The following is a 23816-nucleotide window of genomic DNA, read 5'->3' as shown; positions in this document are numbered from 1 at the left end:
TTTTGCGGTAGTTTATTTATTTTTGGCATTTGAGTGAAAACCTATAATCTGATAGCTCAGTGGCTTAAATTAGTGGATAACCCATAAATAAATTTAAATTGATATTTACCAAATTTTAAAACACAGAGCAATCAGATTAGAGGTTTTTATTCAAATCATGAACATAAATAGATTATGGCAAAAAAAGGTAGCTGAGAGATTATTAAGTGAGGCATTGATATATTGATATATATGAATCTGCTTATATACCCACCCTTCTTTTAAATTATAAGAACCTAAACTTACATGATACATTAATAGATAAACGCAGCCCTAATCTCATAAAAAAAATAACACAAAATAAAATCAATCACATTACAGAAGTTTGTGCTAATTCTTGATCAAATAAATCAATTTTGGCATTCATTTCTTTGAACAATAATAAACATAATATGAGTAACAAAAATTAACCTGAGAACTGTACAATCAGCAAACATTAATTTACATTATTTTTCTATGTACAAGTATTTCCTAAATTAATTAAACATAATTGTACATAATACATAAGTATTCACTGGTCAAATTAAACATAATTAGAGTAAGCGTTAAGCAAGATGAATTAAAATCAAAATAATTATATACTGTTTGTATACATACATGTATTTACTTTGACATTCATATCCAACTTAGATTTATTTTACCAGATTAACTTAATTAAATAATCGATCAAACATAAACAAAAATTAATATACAAAAATAATACAAACATATGTTAATTCCCATTTCCATGATTGTTTTAATATTGTAAAAGAATAAATTTTCAGTAGTGTGTTTTATTAATTTAATGAGGAAATGAACATTACTTGGTATGAAATGTGTAAATAATTAAAATCCCATTATTTGAAGCCTCTCTTATAGTTAACTAGTAATGTAAATACTGCGACAATTTAAAAAATACACATAACATTTTAAATGCTTAATTTAATAAATTTCTCTTCTTAATTTGTATGCTATAATACTACAATGCCATTCATTACCCAACAATCAAATATGAATGCAACAAAAACCTAATACATACTCTGGACAATCTAGATAAACATGAACATTAAATAATCATAATTTATAATAAAAATACCAACCTTTAAAGCCTACAATAGTGAAATTGTTTTTGTTTTTTTAAATAAAGAAGAAATATAAAAACATCTCTAAAAATAATGAATATACAAATTTTGAAATGGTAAGAATACTGTCAAAGTGGTTTACATAGCTCCTTAGGAGATTGCATTCCTCCATTGATGTAAACAGTATTGCATTGCTGAGCATGGCACACCAGCAGTAATGAAAGGCACAAAAGGGCAAGGAAGAAAAGAGAACTACATAAGTTCAGTCGAAAAATAATCATAGGTTTTCTGGTACTTTTCTTTCTTCTGTTATTCTCCATTAAACAACACAACATGTCTCAAACCCTTGTTGCTAGATTGATTCTTCTCAAAGTTTAAAGATATGAGTGGACTGTAAATTGTTTAAATTCTATCTATGATCAAAAAGAAAATATTAGTTTTAATTATTAATCTCTTTCTCAGTCATAATAAGTAACTGAGTTTAACTTTGCAACCAGAATAAAGGATACTTAGTTCAAGTAAACTTGTCTTCATTTTGTTATCTCAAGTCTTCTGATGTAATTTATAATTATTTATATCAATATTTGCTTATTTAAGGAATGTTTTTAATTTTCATCATCCTTTAATACAACAGCAATTTCAGATAGTGTATTCATAATTTGGGTCTAGATTCGTTTTGAGTTTAAATTTCTGTTTTGATATGTTTTTTATTATTTCAGTCTACTTATATTGCCAGAATTTACTGTATATTTAATTTAAATAAAAAGAAGCATCAGCCAATTTAAAAATATATTTATATTTTTTATTTCTATTTTTTATTTATATATTTTAGTTGAATTTTGAGATAAATCAGTACATAAGGAAAGCAACAAATGTGTACCATCAACTCAATAACTTCATAATCTGCAAAAGGGAAGTAGAGATAAAAACAAATAGAACTATTGATGGGATCGAGGCAAAATGACCAAGGAATACGTGAAAGGAACTTATATTGGATCTGGCAAAGAACAGAGGAATCGCCCTAGATGAAGTGAAGAAGATGGTCACGGGTAGAGAAGCACTAAAGAAATAGATAACAGCTATCCCGGACGTATAAAGCAGATGGGTTGGTTTAAGAAGAAAAAAATGTTTTTAGTGCCTCTTTTCTTTGACGATGACGGCCATAAATTGCACCAGCCATTGATTCCTAGGTGTTAATTATGAATTTTAGATAGTGGTGCAGTCTCCCAACAAATTCATAATCTTTGCTCCAATTTTTTAAGAAAATATAAATCAAATACATAGATATCAAAACAGTGCGAACTAATAGTTTTTTCTTCCATATATACTCTAAGGAAGCATTTGAGAATTTTATAAAAATGTAGAATAGCAATAAAAAGTTCACAATTCAGTGAAAAAGTAACCCACTTTGACAGTAATAATTAAGATAAGAACCTTTTAGAAGGTAAATATTAATTATGGTTAAATCTTCAGAATGAAATCCAAAACATAATACCTATTACTCAAACAGAGTTTATAAATGTATAGTAAATTGATTCATCAGTGTCTAATAATCAACCTAGTTGTAATGAAAAGATTATACCAAAATCAGACGAAAGAGATCTGCCCATCCTCAAGTATAAGAGAAACTTGAATCGGAAAAATTAATCAATATAATATTAAACAAATATATTTTTTGTAAAATATTAAATAAGTAATCTGCTAATGAGAATACTTCATTCAAGACATACCAATATTTCAAAAAAGGTTTTCATGAATGAAAGCCAAAATTTAAGTATCTAAATTTCAACATTTAAGTTATTATTTAAGATGTAACATTAGATTTCAAAAGAACATAATACAAAAGTAATTTACATGGCTTTAAATCAAACTTAAATGAAATTTTTCATAAAAAATCTTATCAGACAAGATTTTAAAATTTGACTGATTTAAAAGGCTTGAATTGGATTTTAAGATTCAATTGGTTCTCACAAGCAATTAATAATTTTCATACCATATGAATCATATGGTAAAAGTGATGGCTGATATCAATGAAAACTAATTTGTCACCAGGATAAATCATGTATCAATAGACAATTTGAGTTAAAATTACACATTCATGAAAATAGTAAAATAATGAGTAAACACATACATTTCTAAAAATTTGGTCATTTTAGGTATCTAATTTGGCCATAGATAAGAATGACGGAAGAATTTAAAATACTGTTCAGTCACTATATAAAACTAGTGCACATTAAAATACATTGTACTGACATATTAAATTATTAACCAATCTATCTAAATAAAATCAATCACATAATTCAGTGGGAAGTCTTCACATTTATTTTATTTTTTTCCTGTCTTAAAATATTAAACATCTAAAATACAAACAATAACTAATGATATTAAGGAGAAAGTTGCCTAATTTGGGAAACTTATTTATTTTAGGAATGATTAGTTTATTTATTAATTGTGAGAGCTCAGATTGAAAATATATAAGTAATATCAAGAATCAGCTTTTACTTTTAAGTTCCAACCGTCTGCTGTTACGGGGCATCTTTAACTTGTCTAGCTAATATTGTTGTGATTGTTGGAAGGAAAGAAATATTATTCATCAACTCATTAAGGTATGGTGCTTACCTCTATACACTTTTTCTAATCCTCATTTATGACAATTTCCTCAGACAAGATTTTTTTTAAAAAATAGTTCATGGAATCAGGAGGTTTTTTTTAATTTTATAACATATCATAAATTGGACTAAAAGGAGTTTAAAAGAATCAATTTAGGTTACTTACGTTTGAAAATAAGATAGTTTATAATATTTTACTATCTGGTTCGTCATTGTTGTAAAAATATTTTTTAACAAGTAAATTTATTATTGGGAACCATCCTATAGAAAAATATTATTTTTAATTTTATGAAGATTCATATAAATTTATTACTGAAGGTTTTACCGAAATTATGCTCATTTTAAGAAGTATTCCATTATAGGCAACTTCCCCCTGTACTGTTCTATCATTTTTTTATATAGTTTATTTTTTTGGCACATTTCTTAAATTATGATTGAAGAGTGAGCAGCCTTAGAACACTTAGAAAATTACGGAAACTATCACTTCCTTACACCAGACAAGTCAAGTCAATAATAGCAAACTATAATATTTTAAATAAGCCTAATCAATCACATGCATCTTTAAACATTAGTGAAATATAGCAGAAATATTATTCAAATATACCATATTTTTTAAGAGGTGTCTTGAGTAAATTTATCAAATAAAGTTCAAAAGGAATAAGGAAAAGAATTATTACTAACCAAATAATGAAAGTCAGTTATAAGAACTTCAAATAAATATTTATACAATAATCGGTGGTGAGATATTGTTTCCCAGAACTTACAGTACATACCCTACGGTCCAATAACCATCCTACAGATCCCATACTCAAAGTTCAGGACTGTAAAAGGGGATAAAACAAAAATTAGTTTTACTCTCATTAAATGATAATGTTTTCATTTGTAAATTAATTCTGAAAAATTTTGCCGTAGTTTCATATGTTAGACCATGCCTGAGAGAGCAGCCTTTGCTGTTTTATCTTAAAAATTAACATGTTTTGAAATAAAACAGGGTTGAATCAATACAAAATTATTAATCATTAAAAGATATGGCACTTACACATTAGCCTTGCTGAAAATATGAGGTGATGATAATCTTGCTTGTTTATTTTTATGTATACTTCTAAAGCAATTCCAAAATTATGCAATTTTCACACTAAGAAAATATGTGAAGATGACCATGGTATGTATAAATTTAGGTGAAAACGAAAAACATTAGAAGCGTGGAGGTAAAGTATGCTATAAGAAAAATGAATTACAGAATATGAATGGATTCATGGCTCAAGAATAAGTTATATAACTGCTTTAGAGCTTATTTATAGTTGGCCGAAACATTTATCCTCAATTCAGCGGGGAAAAAACAATTGAACCTAGCAGGTAAAACAATGACTGACAGGAACAATTATTTGAGGGAGGTATGTGTACATAGTATGTTTCATTATTTAATGGTTTAATTTTTGTTTTGTTTAAATAAAAGGAATAAATGCAATTGAAATTTTATTTTAAACAATGCTATTTCCATTAATACGAATCAGGTCGGTATGTTGTCAAATTACGGAGCACAAGATTCAGCATGGTTAATAGGCAAGTACTAAAACTTTAAACCAATTAATACAGTGGTACCTCGTTATAGCATGGGTTATAGTACTCTGGATTTGTTACAAGATCTAATCTTAACTCTGATCGATCTATAAAAAAAAAAAATTGTACCACTACAATCCATGAAGGGCCTTGGGTCCAGTACTTGGTTAGGATGTACTATTTCTTGACCAATAGTTTTAGATACCAAGAAGAGGTGACATCATGAGCCTCTTTGCTCAAATTTCACTAAAGACCCATATGGGTAGAGGTGAGGAAAGATTTCTTATCCTTCAATATGATAATAATCCACAATCAACCAAAAGGTTTTTCTCCCAACAGAATGAAGGGGAAAAAAGCAATAAGATAGGAGCAGACACCCAATTTATAAAGACTGATAGAACCCAGGAGGTTCTACCAAACCCAACTTTATCAGCTGATAAAACAAAATGCATTTTCTCCCCACAGCTGTACTCAAAATTAGAATTTGGAAGGAGTAAAGTTTAACAACATATCATAATTTTATTAGAAATTAATCACTCACAATAATTAAAATTTGCAAGTGTTTCATGATGAAACATTACATAAGTTAATCAAACAACATGGGATTAAAGATTTCTACTCATTTATAGAAGTTCTTTCCCATTTTAAAGATCTTGTATTATTATACCATCAGTTCTGGATTGAACTTGGAGTGAAATACATTTCACTCACTGATCTCATTTTCATAATAATTATTTCTTTTAGACTATGAAAAAAAATAAACACATTAGAGATGCAAAATACATATTAGATTGAGTTTATAGCATCATTAAACTAAGGAAGTTTGACAATTGGAACCTTCAAATTTAAGGTAGTTTCACTTAGACCTAACCCATAATACTACTAGAGTTCACTGTATTAACGAATATATTATTTTGAGTTGCACTTCTGATCTTCTAATATGAATAAATAAATTGTTTTAATTTATTTTTTTAGTCTTTTGATGGCATGGCTTAACATTATATATAAAAAATAAATTTATATTTTTTTTATAAATTTATTTTTATTAGCCTAAAACTTTATTTGTTAGTAACAGTTCACCTTATTTAACTTAGAGTTATAAAAATGCACTGTATTCCATTATAAATGTAATACAAAATTACTAGCCACAAGTTTCATTAAAATTAAAATACTCCACCTATTTATGAGTTTGAGCGATTAGCTAAGAGGGTTAGTACAGCCATTTCCTAATAAGTAGCTTCACCTCTAATCCTAAGTGATGCTCTGTAAAACCATTTAGCTGGATCAAACTAAAATCAGATACAGCCATTGCTTTTTATATATATATGGTTATATGACTAACTCTTTTTATTAAATTTGGTACTTGTAGCCTCAAAATGAATTTATGGCTTAAAGGAGACTGAAAACGTAATTCCTTAATAGAAACTTATTCGGTCATTTCTTTCATTTCATATACCCTATTATTACAACTTACCAAGTAACAAACCCTGAAACTACCCACTATATCAGGAATTTACATTGTGCCATAAATATCTCCAAGAAAATATTCTTTTAAAAACCCACAACTACTAAAATAAATTTAAAATGGGTTGCTATATTTTATTTTAAAACTTTTATTTATACATTATACCCTACTTTAATATATTCAGGAATGAACTTTAATTAATTGAATAACTTTGAAGTATTAAAAATGAAGAATGTTTCACAATTAAAAGTATTTCAGAAAAACTTTCTTTACCACATTCTTTTAAACATTTAGTCAGACTACATCACAAGCGTAACTAGAAGACATCATTTTCTAAAATTATTATCAAGTAGTAAATTATTTGTTACTCAATAATATTACTCTGGTAATTATATCACATATCAACTATGTGTCACAACAAAGGTGTTTAGTTAAATAATTTACCCCCTTAAACATCCTATTGGCATACAAAATTAATCTCATTAAAGTCTAAACTTCACATCTGGTCATTTTTTAAATACTACAATAATTTTTACATGGAAAAATAAAGAAAAAAAAAAATCAAAATTGAAAGAAATACATCTCAACAGTAGGTCTACTGGTTCACATCAAGTCACAAATATATAGATTTCTACTACATGATTTATATATAAATATATATATATCAGTTAATAATTTAATATTACACTCTAAAATTTTGTTAAAACACCCAACTGATTTTTATAACATTGAAATAAAATATATATACGAAACAATATATTTTTAAAGTGTTTATTAACTTTCCAGATCAGATGATACTGATAGAGTTCAGCAACCTTAGGACCTATTTGGCCTGAACTGCTTTGCCCTCAAGTTTGTGCAGAACCGAATGTCCCCGCAGGTGGTCGGTACATTTTAGGCAAAGTTAAAATCTGGAGGCTGTTGAAGGCATATTTCCTAAGCCCTGTATTTTTATACGTGTTCTCTCGCCTTGTCCCTTCACTAGAAAAATGTAAACATTCAATTAGTGGACTAATTTCAAAATCAATTCTGAGCTAAAATCCCTTTCAAAAATGGACTTTAGATAATATATATTTTTACTGAAATGTAGTACTTTAGGATGTGGAATGATTTAAACAGTGAAAAATCCAAAAATATGTACATATACATTTAATCTAAAAAAGATTTCAAGAAAATATTACCTTCTCATACAGTCTAAAGCTTTTTGGTATTCATGTTCTGCAAGGTCATACTCCATCGAGAGGATATTCACCTGCTCCAGTGTGACAGACATTCCTGTCCTATCCTTAGCACTTTTACAACTTGTAAACCGCAGACCTATATAATTAATAAAACCTTGTTAAAGTGATTAATTTTCAGGAAAAAACGAAAAAATAATCTTAACATAAATCATATTTCTGACCTTTCATTCTACGACAAATGTGTCCAGCTAACTGAAGTATATTCACATTCTTTGACTTGGAAGAAGATATTTCATATTTCAGCTGGCCGATTAGATCGTTCAATGAATGATGTCTACCCCTTGCAGATCCTGAATTATGTTTTTCTGAATTTAAATATATATATATATACTTTTTTTTTTTTAATTAACTAGCAAATTAATTCTAGAGAACTTATAAAAAAAAATCTATCTATAATTTAGATCATGATGCCCTTACCTTCCTGTGCTTTCAAGCCTTCCTGAGGCTTATCATCAGAGATACCTGTAACAAAAACTAAAGACTAGAGAGTAACCACACACAAGGTCAAGCAAAGCAAGAAGCGCGAGGATCTTTATTGGAGACATCAAGTCAAATTTGTAGCCATCTTACTCTGCACTTATTATGAATGAAAAGTCATATCAGCATTGGAATAAATTGTATCCAAGAGATTAGGTTGGCAAACTGCATATTACACTTTCTCTCGTCAAAAATGGAAAGTATATTAGTGATTCTTAGAAACATTTAAGCAACTAGTTTGGAATGGAATTCAAATGAGCAAAATTTATATTTTTTAAATTTCTATTTCCTCCTAGGATGGAGCCTAATACCTTAATCTAGTTTTTAGAGATCGAATCCCCGGCAATCTTAGCAGAGCTGAGAGAGTGACCTGCTTTTGGCTGGTAACAGGACATGATTGGCTCTAAAAACACCTCCATCGAATTGGCATCGTAGATTCCCCGGAATGTCCTCTATGCAATATGGGGGGCATGGATGGGGACCATCTTTTGGCGTGTGTTGGTCTGGAGGATGTTGAGCGAGATGTGGACCATCTAAGAGGAAGAGTAAAATTGTATTGGGCTGCGAGAGGGAAAATGGCATTATAGCCCACTTCCTGTGGCGTAGGAATAAAAAAGTTTTTAGAGATCAAGACCCGAAAAAAAAAAAAAAATTATCCAAGACTTTTCTTCTACTATTTGGTCAGAATAATTTCCAAAAATCATGACATATTTTGATAGCTTAACTCAGTACACACCGAAAAATTTACCTACATACCTAAAACGTCTAAACATATTGATAACAAAAATTTTGTAAAGTGACTCAATTATATTTCCTTGTTTCTAACTTATCAAATTTAGAACTCTTCCTACAATTAACTACAAATGTGAACTGAGCAAAGTGAACCATGCAATTCTTCACCTCAAAGAGTAGAATAAAACCATACAATTAAAATTTCAGCATGGAACTTAAAAAATTACAAATATAAAACCATGCTACTGACCTGAATAAAACACATTGCCTCCACAATCACTGGTCGATAAATGGCAGGAGACTGAGGCACAATCACATCAAAACCTAGGAAATACCCCTTAAAAAATGTCCCAAATTGATCTTAAAGAGGATAATAGGGAAACTTTCTAATAGAAATAAGATTTGGACTTACATTCTGATTGCAAAGTTCATGTTTAATATACCAAAGAAACATTAATATTCCATACCAAACAAAAATATTCTTTTGATTGTAGGTTAGATAAAATTACTTAAACATGAGTAATAGAATTTGTAAGAAATAACTTTTAAAATCATTATAAAAATCATACTATCAGTGAGTAAAAATGTGTAACTTGGATAGATCCGGGGTGCAGGAACTGATTTCAACAAATGAATCCCTTTTTTCTACATTACTCATATTTCTAAATTCTAATAAGTATGAAAACTAGTGAAAAAGGAATATTTCACAAGTTACTTGAATTCATAATAATTAGAATGAGCTAGTCAGAGGAATACTAACCACTGTGATCAACCTAAATGATTTTTATTATATCTAATAACAATAAACTAATTGCTATGATCACCCTTTCCACCAAAAACTGACTCCATTTGACTAACTGGAACCAATTGTTTATGGATAGCAATCTATCAAACCTACCCTGCCCAAATTAGCACCAATGAACTAAGACCGCATCAACTAGGCCAGATCATTATTAATAATAATAATTCATTGTGACCCATAAACCTCTCCTGTTTCCTTGTGGATGGTAGTCAATGTTTTTTGAGTTTTAGTTAAAAAGTATCACTGAAGATTAGCAAAGCCACAAAGCACTTCTTATATTACTATGCAAAAGCCTTTTACAATAACAAAGCAGTTACAAAGTCTTAGCGATTCTGATTCTAATTACAACAAACCTCTAACAGTAGTGCAAACCGATGGTATTCCTATCTTCCTGAACCTGTGGAAATAATCATTGAGGAGAAGAAAATTGTCGGCATTACTCCGTTCCTGAGGTTTAGCTGTTCCTAGATTCTCAGCAAGTGTTGCTTCTTCATTTATACCCACATTGAAGAAAACTGGAGTCACATGGAAAGAAGTCCCAGCTGACAGCGGGAGCAAAGAGAGTACTGAATCCGGAGCTGGGATTTGGACTTGGAGTGAGCAGCGTGGTCCAACAACACGGGGGCTGTAACTTCCTCCTCTGCTTAAATAAAATAAATAAAAATCTAGACAAAAATGTTTATATTATATTTTTAAAAAATCCTTAACTATATCAAATGATAATAACTAAATGAACTATTGAACAGTTATAGTTATCTTAAACATTAAAATAAAACTATTGGGATAAAAATGTTTTTCATCCTAGCATAACAAGATGAATCAATCATTTTATGAATTTATTAATTTCAGTAACACAGTTCCTAACATACTTCATTCACTATAAATTTTCTTCTAACAAATTCTTATCTGTAAAATATTCCTGTAAGTGATGATTTTTTTTCTAAGACAAATTTAAAAAAAAAAGTTAGAAAAATTAAAAATAATGAAAGGTTTCATTGGAGCTCTATTAGCATTTAACTTCTTACTTATTTTCACAGTCAACAACACATTATAAAGATCCAAATTATTGATTGTTTGTCATATATTAATTCTTAAGATAATTAAGGAGATTTTTTGAGCATTCAACAAAATTATGGTACCACTCAACTTCCCATACAAAGAAGAGCATTAAGTTAGGAATTTACTTCAACAAATAAGCAATTAAATACAAACCAATAAAATAAATAATAAATAGATAAAAAGGTGAGAGGGCCTTAATTTAATTTCAAGTATTTCATTCGCTTCTGTTTATGCAGTATAGCAAACATAGTAAAATCAAGTTGTTTTTTTTTCTATTATCCCTTCTATGGAAATTCTAGGGGAGGGTCGTGTTTAATAAATTTTCCTGATTACATCATGTAAATATACATATATATTCCCTGCATCGTAATATTTCAGTGCTTTTTGATACGAACACTAAGCAATGAAAAAGTAGAAAAGAAAAAGAATCATTAATAAACACAGAAGAAATAATAAAGGATAAAATAAACAGCATAAAGAAAACTTCAAAACAAAACTAATGGATCAATAGATAAATAAATAATAAACAAGATAACATAATTTGGATTATGGAGGAATCAGGAAACTAGATATTGTAGAGTCTGACCATAACATTCATAAGTGTCTGTATTTCAAGAGTAATATAATTAAGCTTAAGGAGTCTAAACATTTAACTCATAAAAAATTAATATATAAAATAAAATCATTACAAATTTAAATTGAATTTTTATCAAATCCATTTTACTCTTATGCAGCTGAAATATGGGTTGAATTTCATAAAAATAAACATATAAAATAACCAATTAAAAAAATTAAATTATTAATTTAATCTACTATAATATTAACAGTAAAATTATCAAGACCACATACTACATGTAAAGTACATATAGAAAAGTATTCCATAACTAGATTACGATAATAATTTCAGAACACAAGGTAGTTACAAAAGTCTTCACATATAAAGTAAGTTTTATCAAATTTCAGCATAAAAGGTGAACATTAAAATTGTTCTTTAAAATATTCTGCCAGAGGTTAGATTTGGTGGTCTTAGGTTTACAATCCGCAAAACTCCTACCATCCTGATTTGACAACCTCGGCGAAGTAACAATTTTTTCCTCAGCCATTTTCAGTGAATTTATACAGAAACATTTGGTATACATAATTAAAGGATAGATCAAAGTAGACAACAATATACATTATTTCATCAGAGTTGAATAAGGATCTAAATGGAAACTTAAATATCAATATGCACAAAGACCTTTGTAAACAACCTTGTATAATAAACAAGAGATTTTATCTTTCTTGAAATGAATAAAAGCACTTTTAAATAGTTTTATTAAACAGCTAAATATCGGCTGTTAATAATTATTTCACTTTAACTAATTATAAATCTTATAAATTAAAACATTATTTTCTTGACAGATTGACTATTGAAATTCTACCAGTAATTTACACCAAGACCATTACTTTGAATTTGGTGATGAATGAACCAATGTGAAAGTAACAGTTTTCAGGTCCTCGATCGCAACAGCCATATCTCCCCACATGTCAATTTCATCACCATAATAACTAAGGAGGCCTTCAAAATAAGCCAGTGGACCCACTGTAGTCAGCACATGCAGGAACATTGTGTCTGCTTTCTGGCACCAAAGCCGTGCCATCAGTCCCGTAACCAGGGATGTCAACTGTTAATAGAGAACATATTAAATAATACTTTTTGAATTCATCTTTATGTTTGGTAAAAATAAATTTGATAATTTTGAATTGAATACAGCATCCATGTATAAATTTTTTTTTTTATTTGGAATCATTTGAACCATTTATTTAGTGAGTTCCTTAGGTTTTATCATAATATTAAGGTATGTTTAAGGAATAAAGAAACACCAATAGACAAGTTTGTATCAATCTTGGGTAAGAAAGAAGGCTAAATTTAAGAATGACAGAGATGTTGAACGCCATATTTTATAAACACTTTGTGAATAGTTTGTAAATAGTTTTTAGTTAGTATTAATGTTTATTTTAGTTACATTTATTTTTATTTATATTATTTTCATTAGAATTTAGTTATTTGGAAAGAAAAATATGTACTTATATTTGTGTGTTATAATTAAGTAATAGACAGTTGCTAAGGGTTGATAACCGTCGCTAAGGCATCACCCTGCAACAGGCCAATCATCTTTGTGTTTAAAGCAGTCCCGGCTAATTAGTGGCCATGATTGTTTGTATCCAGCCCTGTCTGCATTCCATTGGTGTTTTTTATTGAACATTTTTAAGTTTGTTAACCGACATTACAGTCCGGAACCAGGTCTTTTCTGCGTTTCTGGGCTTTGAGTGGAATATGAGTTGTTGCCAATTAATCGGCTCGCAGAATTCATAAAAACAACTAGCTCCTATCTGCCCTCAATAAGTCCCAGTGTGGCCCTCTTGGCTTTTGGGACATTTCAACTTTTGATGAGCCAGTACACCAACTTTGAACCAGTTTAAAAGTTACAGCGGTGTATTCAGCTACGGAGCTGCGATCTACACATCTTGACAAGCAAAATATCTTCCTCTGACCTATCTGAGTGAGCCAACCTTTCTTCGACCAGTATTTATTTTAAATATATTTTTGTAAATTAGTTTCTTTTTTGTTTTCATAATTTATTTAGCTAATTTTATTTTTGTTTAAGTTTTTTTTTTTTTTTAATTTTTCTTTTAATCAGTGTTTTATTTATCTTTAGTTTAAGTTTTCATATGTTTAGATTAACCAAATAAATGTTTATATCCGAACCAGTTAGTTGTTTTTGTTCTTTTAAAGCTTTCCAACAAAAAGACATAGTCAATTTTAGGGGGCTTTAACAAATGTAATATTTTCACTAAACTAATTATGCTACACCCAATAAAAATATATGATTCAGTTAGTTAAATTTATGAAATATGCCTTAGGGTAGAATATCTAATGGACACTTGGATCAAGGACTTTACAAAAATAGAAATAAACTTTGGCTAAATTCATTCACTGACTGGAGATAATCATTCATTTGAATAAAAATCATAATGTTCATCTTTATCATTCAGTTGAATAATAATACTAATTTAAAAATAAATATTGCTTTTCAAATAAATTGTATATTGTTTCCCGGTTCATTAAAAATAATACACAATTCAATCTTCAATACACAGGAGACTAAAATGAAGTACACAAGTTATTACTCACTAGAATTCCTTAATTTTATACACGAAAATTTTATGAACACTTCAGAAAATTTTTTATTCTAATATCAATAATTAACTGGCAGAAAATATCGGTAATATTTGGTACAAAACCAGGGAGTAAAGTCTGGTGAATTTTCCTTATTTCAGATCAAAAGCAAAGAGAGTAATTTTTTTTTTCACTAGGATTTCGATTAGTTGATTGAAGCAGTAATTTTACTACTTCAAAACAAACACCATTGTAATATGTTATAAATTTTTCTAATGATCAACACATACCTTATCGTAAATAATGAAAGAATTCATAAAACTTACACAAAAAAAATGAAAGGAAACAGATCAATGTTGAAAAAGAAGTATCATATATTATAGAAAAAGTTCTGTCATAAGATCAAAGAGTGCAAAACACTTTCATTAATTTTATAGGAATATAATATAATTTATTTTATGCAAACTAGATTTTATTTTGAGTTAAATTAAATTGACAATCTAAGTCTAAAATCATAATGTTACTAGATTAATTCACCAGAATGAAAAATGATCTCCACCAGGAACTTCTCTATTTGGTGACGTTATGAACCCAACTATGTGAACCAAACTATTTAAATTTAATAGAAAAATATTTTAATTAGTTGCTTATAAATTAATGTAATATGATATAATCAAATTAATATTGATTCTCAAAAATAAAGTTCTATAATACTGAATAACTTAATTAAATTTTAATAAAACAATATTGATTTATTTAATTTAATTAAATAAAGTAATTTAAAAAACCATAGATTAAAAGAAAAGAAAAGAAATTGGTCATAAGTCATATCATCATTTAGATAAATAAATACTAAGAATTTAACAATTTAAATAAAATAATTCTATACTCACAGCATGAGAGAAGCAAACATGCCTCCGATAGCGAACATTACAAGATCGCTGGGCAGATCTTTTATCCTCCTGCAGCCTAAAGACACTATGTGTCAACCGAGCTGTCTTCAGAAGTCCATCCATGGCTTGACGTAGCTTCTTCATGCTAGGTCGCAGTTCACGACTCCAGTCACTCATGTTGGCTAATTCTAAACCTGTGGTTAGACTGACCTCAGCTCAATTGGGACTAAAGAAATTATATAAAAGTGTGGGAAGCATTTAGCTCTACATGCTTCAAAATAAAAAAATTATTGTATTTATTTATGTAACACTATTTTAGATTTTTATCTTGAATATTTATTATAATAATAATAACTGTACATCGTTATGAGATATAAAAGCTATTAAATTAGAAACTATGTGAATGGATGATGATAAGGCCTTAGTAATAATGAGTAAATAGCTGACCGTGGATTATAGATGAGAAGAAGATGATTGGGGGGTGCGATCAGGGAAGAATACAAATAAGTATAATCTTATATATTTGTGCCAACATTCTGGCCTGCATTTCAGGCCTTGAGCAGGTCTAAGAACAAAAACAAGATAACAGCTATAATGGTTAAATGGAAATACAGAATAACAAGACACCTAAAAAGATCACAGATAAAAGATCCCTAAGTAGTATTGAAGAGAATGTATAGCGTAAAATAAGAATATTGATACTGTGTATAATAATATATTGGGAATATAGTAATATTAAAATTAAGAATGAAAGAAGAAAATAACATAGATAAGAAAATAAAATTTCATATCGATATTATTTTGTTTATTTATTTTTATTCCTAGCCCTGATGAAGACCTCAAATTCTGTTCAATACTTAGCCACTAATAGATAAAACCTTAGACTTAGAACTATAATAAAATATATGGTTAGTTATAAAACCAATCCATTTTTCCTTTGGTGGGGCTTTGATTATATTGAATTAAATAATAAAATTAATTTTTCCCTTTTCATATCATATTGATTGTCCTAGCAGGGATTCCTAAGAAGCTCCTAGTGAGAATTGAAAAATAAGCCAATGGTAAACAATATAGCAGGAAGGGACTTTTCAGAAATAGAATAGAAAGTTAGTCACTTCCACTTAAGGAAATTCCATGAAGATGTATTTTTCCATTGTCTGATCTCTACTAGATGCCAAATCAGACCAACTTGACTATTGGGGCTCCCAATTCCATATGGGACATTGGGGCTTTTCTGCCCGTCACACAGACTTAGAAAGGAGGTCATTACCCACTCTTGAAACTGCCAAATGTGTGATCACAACCTGCACTGCGGGCTAAGCTAAAGAGGAGTCTGGCCTTTACAGCATTGATGAGGAGGATTTTCCTATTTTCACTAAAGATGGAATTATTGTAGAACTATTTAAACCAGCCTAAATGATCACTGATTACAAAATGAAATTACTATTTCAAATTAATGGTGCATAAAAATCGAAAATGTTTCAAAGCTTTATAATACATTAAAACTATCTACAGTAATTGAATCGATATAAATTTATACACGGCAGACAATCAAGACAGTCGAATACCTTCAGTGAATTTGTTCCTAGGAGGAGGTTTCGGAGGTACATCTGTGACTTCACCATTAGTTTTCAATGGGGAATTATCATTCTGTTCCTTTTGTACCTGTTCAGAATTTTCAGAAACGGGTACCTGCGGTGAGCAAAGTTCACTTCTGAAACTCTGCGATCGTCCAAAACTTTTCTGTGTATTCCTGAAAATATTGAAAACCAATCAGAAACATCTTTTTAAAAACAAAACTAGAAAGGAGGTAAATTAAGTTGAAATATTTGTTCCTATTGATAAATGGATCAAGACCTGGGTTAAGAAAATGAATTTAGATCAATAAATTGATGAAATATAGTTTCAATAAAGATATCATGTATTTATTAACTTCAATATTAATAAATGGTTTGGAAAGATAAGAAATATAGTTTCCACTACCTGAGCCTCACAGCAGGCGAACTGCAGCGACCACAGAGGAACTTGACCTTACTAACGAGGCACATGACGGAGGCCTCAATGTTCAACTGGGTCAAGTCCCAGGGCTCTGGCTCCTCTGTAGGCCGATAGTAGTTAGCCGACGGTGAGCTGCACATAGCATGGGTGTCCAACCACAGTCCTGGGTCTTTCTTCTTTTCTTCAACCTCTCCGTTTTCTTGGCTATGTTCTTCAGATTTCTTGATGCTTTGCTGGAAAAGAGAAACTTAATATGAACTTGTTAGAAGTGATCAATAAACAATCTTAGTGAAAAATATTGAGTATCCTTTAAAAAATGTGTGCTTTGATTAATAGAAAAGTGACTTTAACAGAACTGATTGATTGAAATGATAAATGATAAATTTCATTAATATTGGAGGACTGAAACTGAAAAAAATTCAAATGATAAAGAACTGGTCTTATGAAACGAACTTGGAGATACGTACATTCATTATAAATTCATCACATTAGAGACAAAAGTTACAACAATTTTTTAAAATAATAATGTCAAAATGCTTTCAAAGAATTAATAATTTGATTATTTTTTTTTTTAAGATTGTTGGGACTCCTTGACCTAACAGAAAAGGAGTCATACCATTCAGATTATGGTGTACAAACTGTTAAAGACGGAAGAGAAACCAAAAGAATTTGTACCTGAATGGAACCTTATGGTGTCACAAAAATTGTGATTTAAAAGAAGAATGAACTATTATAGTTACACTTTAATAGATTTAGGTTGCAGCTGATCACCATAAATTTTTATAGAACAATGATCATGAATGTGGCAACTGATTTACAATACCTAGTCTCTTATAAGAAATGTTGTATCTCTGATTTATTAATATGTATATATTTTTAAAAATGTTAAGAAAGTAGTAGAATAGTTGGCAATTGATATTCCAAATATTTTTGAGCACATTTTATCATGACTATACTTGTATATACATACAAATATGTTATTTAATGGTTTAATGCTATAATTCATAAATTTAAAAAAAAACTGATTACATTAATAGTTAAAAAATATAACTAATACCTCAAGGTTATAGTTCTCATCAATGGGGGTAGAAGTATCATCAGGAAAGGTTAGGAAGGCCTCCTGGCTCGGGCTGTCAGGGGAGCCGGTGAATCGCAGCTGTTGAGTTATCCTCTTGAATGGAGAGGGCGTCCCCTCTGTCCGGCTCACTTTATGCTCTTCCACAAACTTCAGTGCCTCCTCAACAAGTCCAGGATCCCAGAGAGTCAGCAGAGTCCTTGTCTGTACACATAACAAATGGCTCAATAATTTAAAAAAATCAAAAGTAATTTTTTCCTGTGAAGAAAAAAAAATTTAGACAAATTTTAAATGGATACATTCAAAATTTACAAGTTTTTTTCATTTAAAATTGAAATTTCAGTGTACTGTTTAATTGAAAACCATTCAAATAATTATGAGAGATAGTTGACCATGGACGACGTATATGAGGAGAAGTTGGTTGGGGGGTGCGGTCAAAATAAAACACAAATAAGTTGAAGTAACTTATTTAATTGTGCCAACGTTTCAGCCAGAATTTAATTCTTCACAACCCATTTCTATCCCCTTATACAGGTGCCTACCATACATCCCCTCTCTTTCCAACAACATCCAAAAATTCTTACGTTCTGTTATACCTAACCTTCATACTGATTTTAGACCTCACAACACACTATCTAATATTAACACTAAACTTAAAGACCCTATCCCTCTTTTACACCGATCACATATCATATACCGCATCCCTTGCTCCACCCCTAATTGTAACTCTGCTTACATCGGCAAAACCAAAAACCTCTTAAAAGACCCTATCAAATAATATAAATATTCTGTTTCCTCATATTATCATTCTCCCTCAAAACTTTCTGAACATTCTCTTTCTTTAAATCATTTCTTCGATTTTGACAAAACATCTATACTTGCTACAGTTTGTAACCATGACAAAAGGCTCATCTCTGAAAGCTTCTATAACCAATTAGAACCTTCTTCTGTCAATTTAAAAACCAACAAGCACAACTTATCATTAACATATTCACAAATAGTTAATTTATTAAAAAAGTAATTTTAATTTTTTTTAATTTTTATTTTTTTATTTTCCCCCCATTCTGTAACGTATTATTTCACTTTTTAAACTTTTTCTAACACATTTGTCACCACCCACTTGTAACATTTCCTCTTTACAAAAACACTTTGTCATCTCTAACATATTTTTTAATTTGGAGTCTGGCCGTTCGCGGTACAGAAACCACTTGGCGATTTGATTTCAAGCTAACAGGTTCGTTTAATGTTTTATTCTCCTTTTTCCCCTCTATCTTTATTTTAACCCCACCCCCTTCTTTTTCATTCTTTTCTCAATTTTCCTAACCCATGTTATTAGTCATGTTCTCATATTATAGTATCTCATATTATGGATACATATTTCAGCTGTTACATATATTTTCTTTCTCTCAATTTTATTTATCTTTCCATAATTTTAATTTTAAATAATTAATAAACTAATATATTCATATTTCTTTGTATTATATAACTTGATTTCTATTTTATTTCCTTAATTATGTTATTTTACATACTTATTCAATTACCTATGTATACATTTTATTTTCCACTTCTTTCATCACTTTATTTTATTAATTCCATTCTGTAGAATTATTTACTTTATGTCATTCTGTTTATATTTTCTGTATTCATTGGTTGTTATCTTGTTCTGTTTTTAGCCCTGAGGAAGGCTAGAAATTCTGGCCAAAACGTTGGCACAACTAAATAAGTTACTTCAACTTATTTGTTTTATTTTGACCGCATCCCCCAACCATCTTCTCCTCATACATTCAAATAATTGCTAACATTTAAGGTATACACTAATTGCCTTAAAAATAATCAGCATAATAGAAGTAATAAGAACTTACTTTTGCAACCATGTCATCACAAATAGGAAGCATCCCTGCTGTTTTCTTTTCCTTGGCCAACTTCATTAAAGACTTCATGCCATCAACGACCTCCCTCCTCAACTGCTTGATTGCTTGGATTGCATCATGCGCCATTGATATCTTATCAATAACTACATTCTCACTTTTATTCTTGATCGGTGACTCTTTCACTTGCTGCAACAGTCTAAAAACAAGCTTGTTCACATCCAAGTCCCATGGGATATTTTTAATAACAACAAGAAAAATAAACAAATAAATAAGGATAAATTGAAATATAACATACTTAATCAAACCTCCATTTTTTGATTTGTGAGAATGGGCAGTGAAAGCGCCCACTGTTATGATATCATAAAAACCACATTTCTTCAAAGTGTCGTTTTGAACCCACATCCTCTGGAGATGAAGATTAACAGGAGCAAATTCTAAGGATCTGTCGAATTTGCGAGATGAAGGTTTGAAAAAACTACCTGTAAGATAAAAACACATTTATTCTAAAATGAATAACTTGCATTAATATATTATATACTAATAAAGGAAAACCGAAATTTAATAAAATAAAACTTAATAAAATGTATGTAATAAAATTTGACGCCAATGCTTTAAATTAATTTATTATATTTTTACAATAAAATTATATTTCATGAATGAGATTATTTTTCTGATTAAATATAATTTTAAGTGAATACTTCATATTCAAACATGTTAGGATTTCACATGAAGAATTTATGTTTTTTAATCTGGTACATTAAAATTATATAATCTTTCTGAAATAGACTAATTATAAATAATACTAACCTTTATGAGCTTGAAGATTTTCTTTGGCTTGAGAATAAAGATGAAGCAGGTGAAGATGCCTGTCAAGGAGCTCGACTTGAAGTGAATGCCACGGTTCGACAAGTTCTCCCATCCCAGACACTTCTTGAAGCAGCTCTTTTTCTTCATTAATCCACAGGCCGCTAAATTAATATAGAAATCAATTAACAATTATTTGCACAAATACAACTACCCCTCCAAGCAAAATAATAAACAAAAGAAAAAACAATAATTAAATTCAATGATGATATCAAAAGAAATAAAATAAAAAAGTCAACAGATCTAATTCGAAGACATAATAAGGATTTTCCCATTTTGATATTGAAAACTTCAATTCTTTTATTGTCAATCAAAATATTGACCTTATAATAAAGAAAAATATCAACAATTAATAAATAAACTTACAGAAGCTGCTGTGGGAGTTGGAAACACAGCATGCTCTCTGCCATAACCTCATGGACACTTATATCGCCACCAAGGCCTGAATGAAACCTGTATGTCTGAACAGTTGTGTTTCCAAATATATGTTTAAATGCTCCCTGCCGAGGCAGCTTCAACTTGCACCCGAGTCTTGGGGGAAGAGACTGAGACCTTCGATGGCAATAGACCTAAAACAAAGCAGTAACTATTTTTTTCATATATTAAATAAGATAATTTGAATATTATATATTAATCAGAGTATGAGTCAATTTCACAGATATCCTAATTAAAACAAAAAAAAATTTTAAATCCATTAAATATTCTCTCAGTCCTTTGGCATATCAGTTGTTTCACATTGCTATCATAAGAACTTTTTTACTTCATATAATTCATTTAAGCATTTAATCTAATTGTACGTTCATACATGAATAGATAAAAGTATATAATATAATTTCAAATAAATACAAAATCTAATCTCATTAATAAATCTAATCATTTAATTTAATTAATAGATAAGCTAATCACTAAATAATATTCTGATGTACCATGAATCTCTATTCATTTACAGATTCAAGGATAATTACTAATTCAAGGATGTAATCTAATTTCATTAATAAATCTAGTAACATAATTTTGATAATAGTAATTTAATTTAATTAATAGATAGATGCTCATAACTAGATATAATCTTGTCTATCATTCAAGGATATAATCTAATTTTATTAATAAATCAAAATGTATTTCTTGTTTATTAAATGATTCTTCTATTAAACAAGTTTTCTATAACGTTATCATAAAAGACAATATTCTAAATGCAAATTAATTCTTTGAATAAAGATTCTGAAAAAAAAAATTAATCGGCAGGCACTAAACCAGTTAACTTTCTAAACCTTGTAGACTATTTAATGTCAATATGAAATAGGTTGGTTATCATTAATTGCATAGGAGGATTGTCACATGTTTACAATTTTTAAAAATATCTGCTATAATTATTTTTATTACTAATTTATTAATCAATATTTTTTTGTCGTATTCACTCATATTATACTAACAAGTGTCATCATCAACATAAGAATTTGATGAGATACAAGATACATCAATAATGAGAAGCCCAACAAACCAGAGAGTCATGATGGGACACAGTCCTAAGCGGTGTGCTCTCAGTGCTGGCATTACTGTCTTCCCGCTCTAGAGACCAGACGTGGATACTGAGGAAACCTACTGTTGTGTTGTTGTTCCCCTTCAGCGGTATCCTTAGCCTGTCCGTTTCCTGAAGGGAAGATAGGGTAACACAAGCACTTCCTGAAACATAAAATAAATGATTACAGTACACATTTTATTTGAAAAAATTATGTTTTTAAAAATGAGTTTAAAAAAATTACTACTAATAGGCTCATGTTTGATTGGGATTTTAACTGAGATTTAGACATTTATATATTACACTATATCTTCATTTTGTATTCAACTATAGAGGTTAGCAGTTAAATGAATTGTGCTGTCTGTGACACTGATACCATAAATCTTTACAATAATTAACACTTTGCCATGACAGGAGAATAAGAGATAGATAATCTTGAACACAGAAGTACCTGATTTAATAATCATAATATCCTAGGTCGGGTCTTATTCATTTTTCTATTAATATGATAACCACTTATGGATTATCACCATATTATTATTTTTCTATTCTACTACTTTTCCTTTTGATTTGTATCATTTTATATTTTATTTCTTTATTTTGTTAAATTTACAAATATATTTCAATGGACTTTATTATATATTACATTCCTCAAGATATTAATTTAAATACACAAGTTTGATTTATCATAATAACTTTCATAACCTTATATTTTCATGCCATTTGTAATTATTTTTAAAATACTCATAATTTTCTTGTTTTACTATATTTTTTCATTATTGTATTGTTATCATATTTATAATGGTAATTAACTTGTTTTTTCTATAGCCCTGATGAAGGCAGTAATTTATTTCGAAACAATGGTACATAAAATAAACAGTAGGACAAAATTTGGCTCACAATAAATAGTTTAATTACTATTTCAGTTCGTTTGACCTCACACCCAAACCACATTCCTTTAATAAAATAAACAAGTTTTTTTTTTACAATTGTATTTCTCTAAATCAGTGGTTCTCAACCAGGATTCCACAAAATACTTTTGGAATGGGTAATTTCACGCCAAATCAACCCATTTTTGAACCTTGTCTCAGATTTTCTTCACATTCTACACAGGTGTGTATGTATCCTATTTTTCTAAGCATTTGCTGATAAGATTAATCACTTTATTTGTTTCAAATGATAATGTATGGACTCTGTCATATTCCTACTTCTACTTAAGGGTTCTATCACTTTCCTACTTTTACCAAAAGGGTTCCGCTACTGAAAAAAAGAATGGGAGCTACTACTCTACATTGTAAACTAAAAGGAAAAAAATGTGGGGTTGGGATTCTCAAATCACTTTCATATCCTCGAGAATATTTCTGATAAAAATACTCATTTGTAATTAAACA

At 29.3% G+C, this 23816-nt stretch overlaps 2 protein-coding genes across 14 annotated transcripts in view; one reads left to right on the top strand and one right to left on the bottom strand.

Annotated features, from left to right (window-relative positions):
- The window catches only part of Trh (tryptophan hydroxylase), a 261632-nt gene that overhangs the window by 168432 nt on the left and 69384 nt on the right, over positions 1-23816 (top strand). The window lies entirely within an intron of this gene.
- The window catches only part of LOC106682079 (inositol polyphosphate-4-phosphatase type I A), a 32223-nt gene continuing 8407 nt past the window's right edge, over positions 1-23816 (bottom strand). For 2 of the 8 annotated variants that reach the window (XM_014422731.2, XM_014422735.2), the window contains 15 exons: positions 22408-22589; positions 21273-21475; positions 20850-21010; positions 20338-20521; positions 20034-20238; positions 18154-18375; positions 17082-17329; positions 16667-16851; positions 15099-15292; positions 12492-12709; positions 10340-10629; positions 8393-8437; positions 8137-8280; positions 7916-8051; positions 1-7715 (listed from right to left, as the gene is read on the bottom strand). In XM_014422731.2, the coding sequence (XP_014278217.1) occupies positions 7583-7715; positions 7916-8051; positions 8137-8280; positions 8393-8437; positions 10340-10629; positions 12492-12709; positions 15099-15292; positions 16667-16851; positions 17082-17329; positions 18154-18375; positions 20034-20238; positions 20338-20521; positions 20850-21010; positions 21273-21475; positions 22408-22589 (2750 nt within the window). In that variant the 3' untranslated portion in view covers positions 1-7582. The remainder of the gene's footprint in view (positions 7716-7915; positions 8052-8136; positions 8281-8392; positions 8438-10339; positions 10630-12491; positions 12710-15098; positions 15293-16666; positions 16852-17081; positions 17330-18153; positions 18376-20033; positions 20239-20337; positions 20522-20849; positions 21011-21272; positions 21476-22407; positions 22590-23816) is intronic. The other 6 variants (XR_010844660.1, XM_014422733.2, XM_024362420.2 and 3 more) reach the window with 6 other exon arrangements.

This window comes from Halyomorpha halys, unplaced genomic scaffold (assembly GCF_000696795.3).
Source record: "Halyomorpha halys isolate HHAL.00 unplaced genomic scaffold, Hhal_1.1 Scaffold388.1, whole genome shotgun sequence".
Classification (NCBI taxonomy): domain Eukaryota; kingdom Metazoa; phylum Arthropoda; class Insecta; order Hemiptera; family Pentatomidae; genus Halyomorpha; species Halyomorpha halys.
The sequence above is the reverse complement of the archived record's forward strand: the minus strand, read 5'-3'. Positions and strand labels throughout refer to the sequence as shown.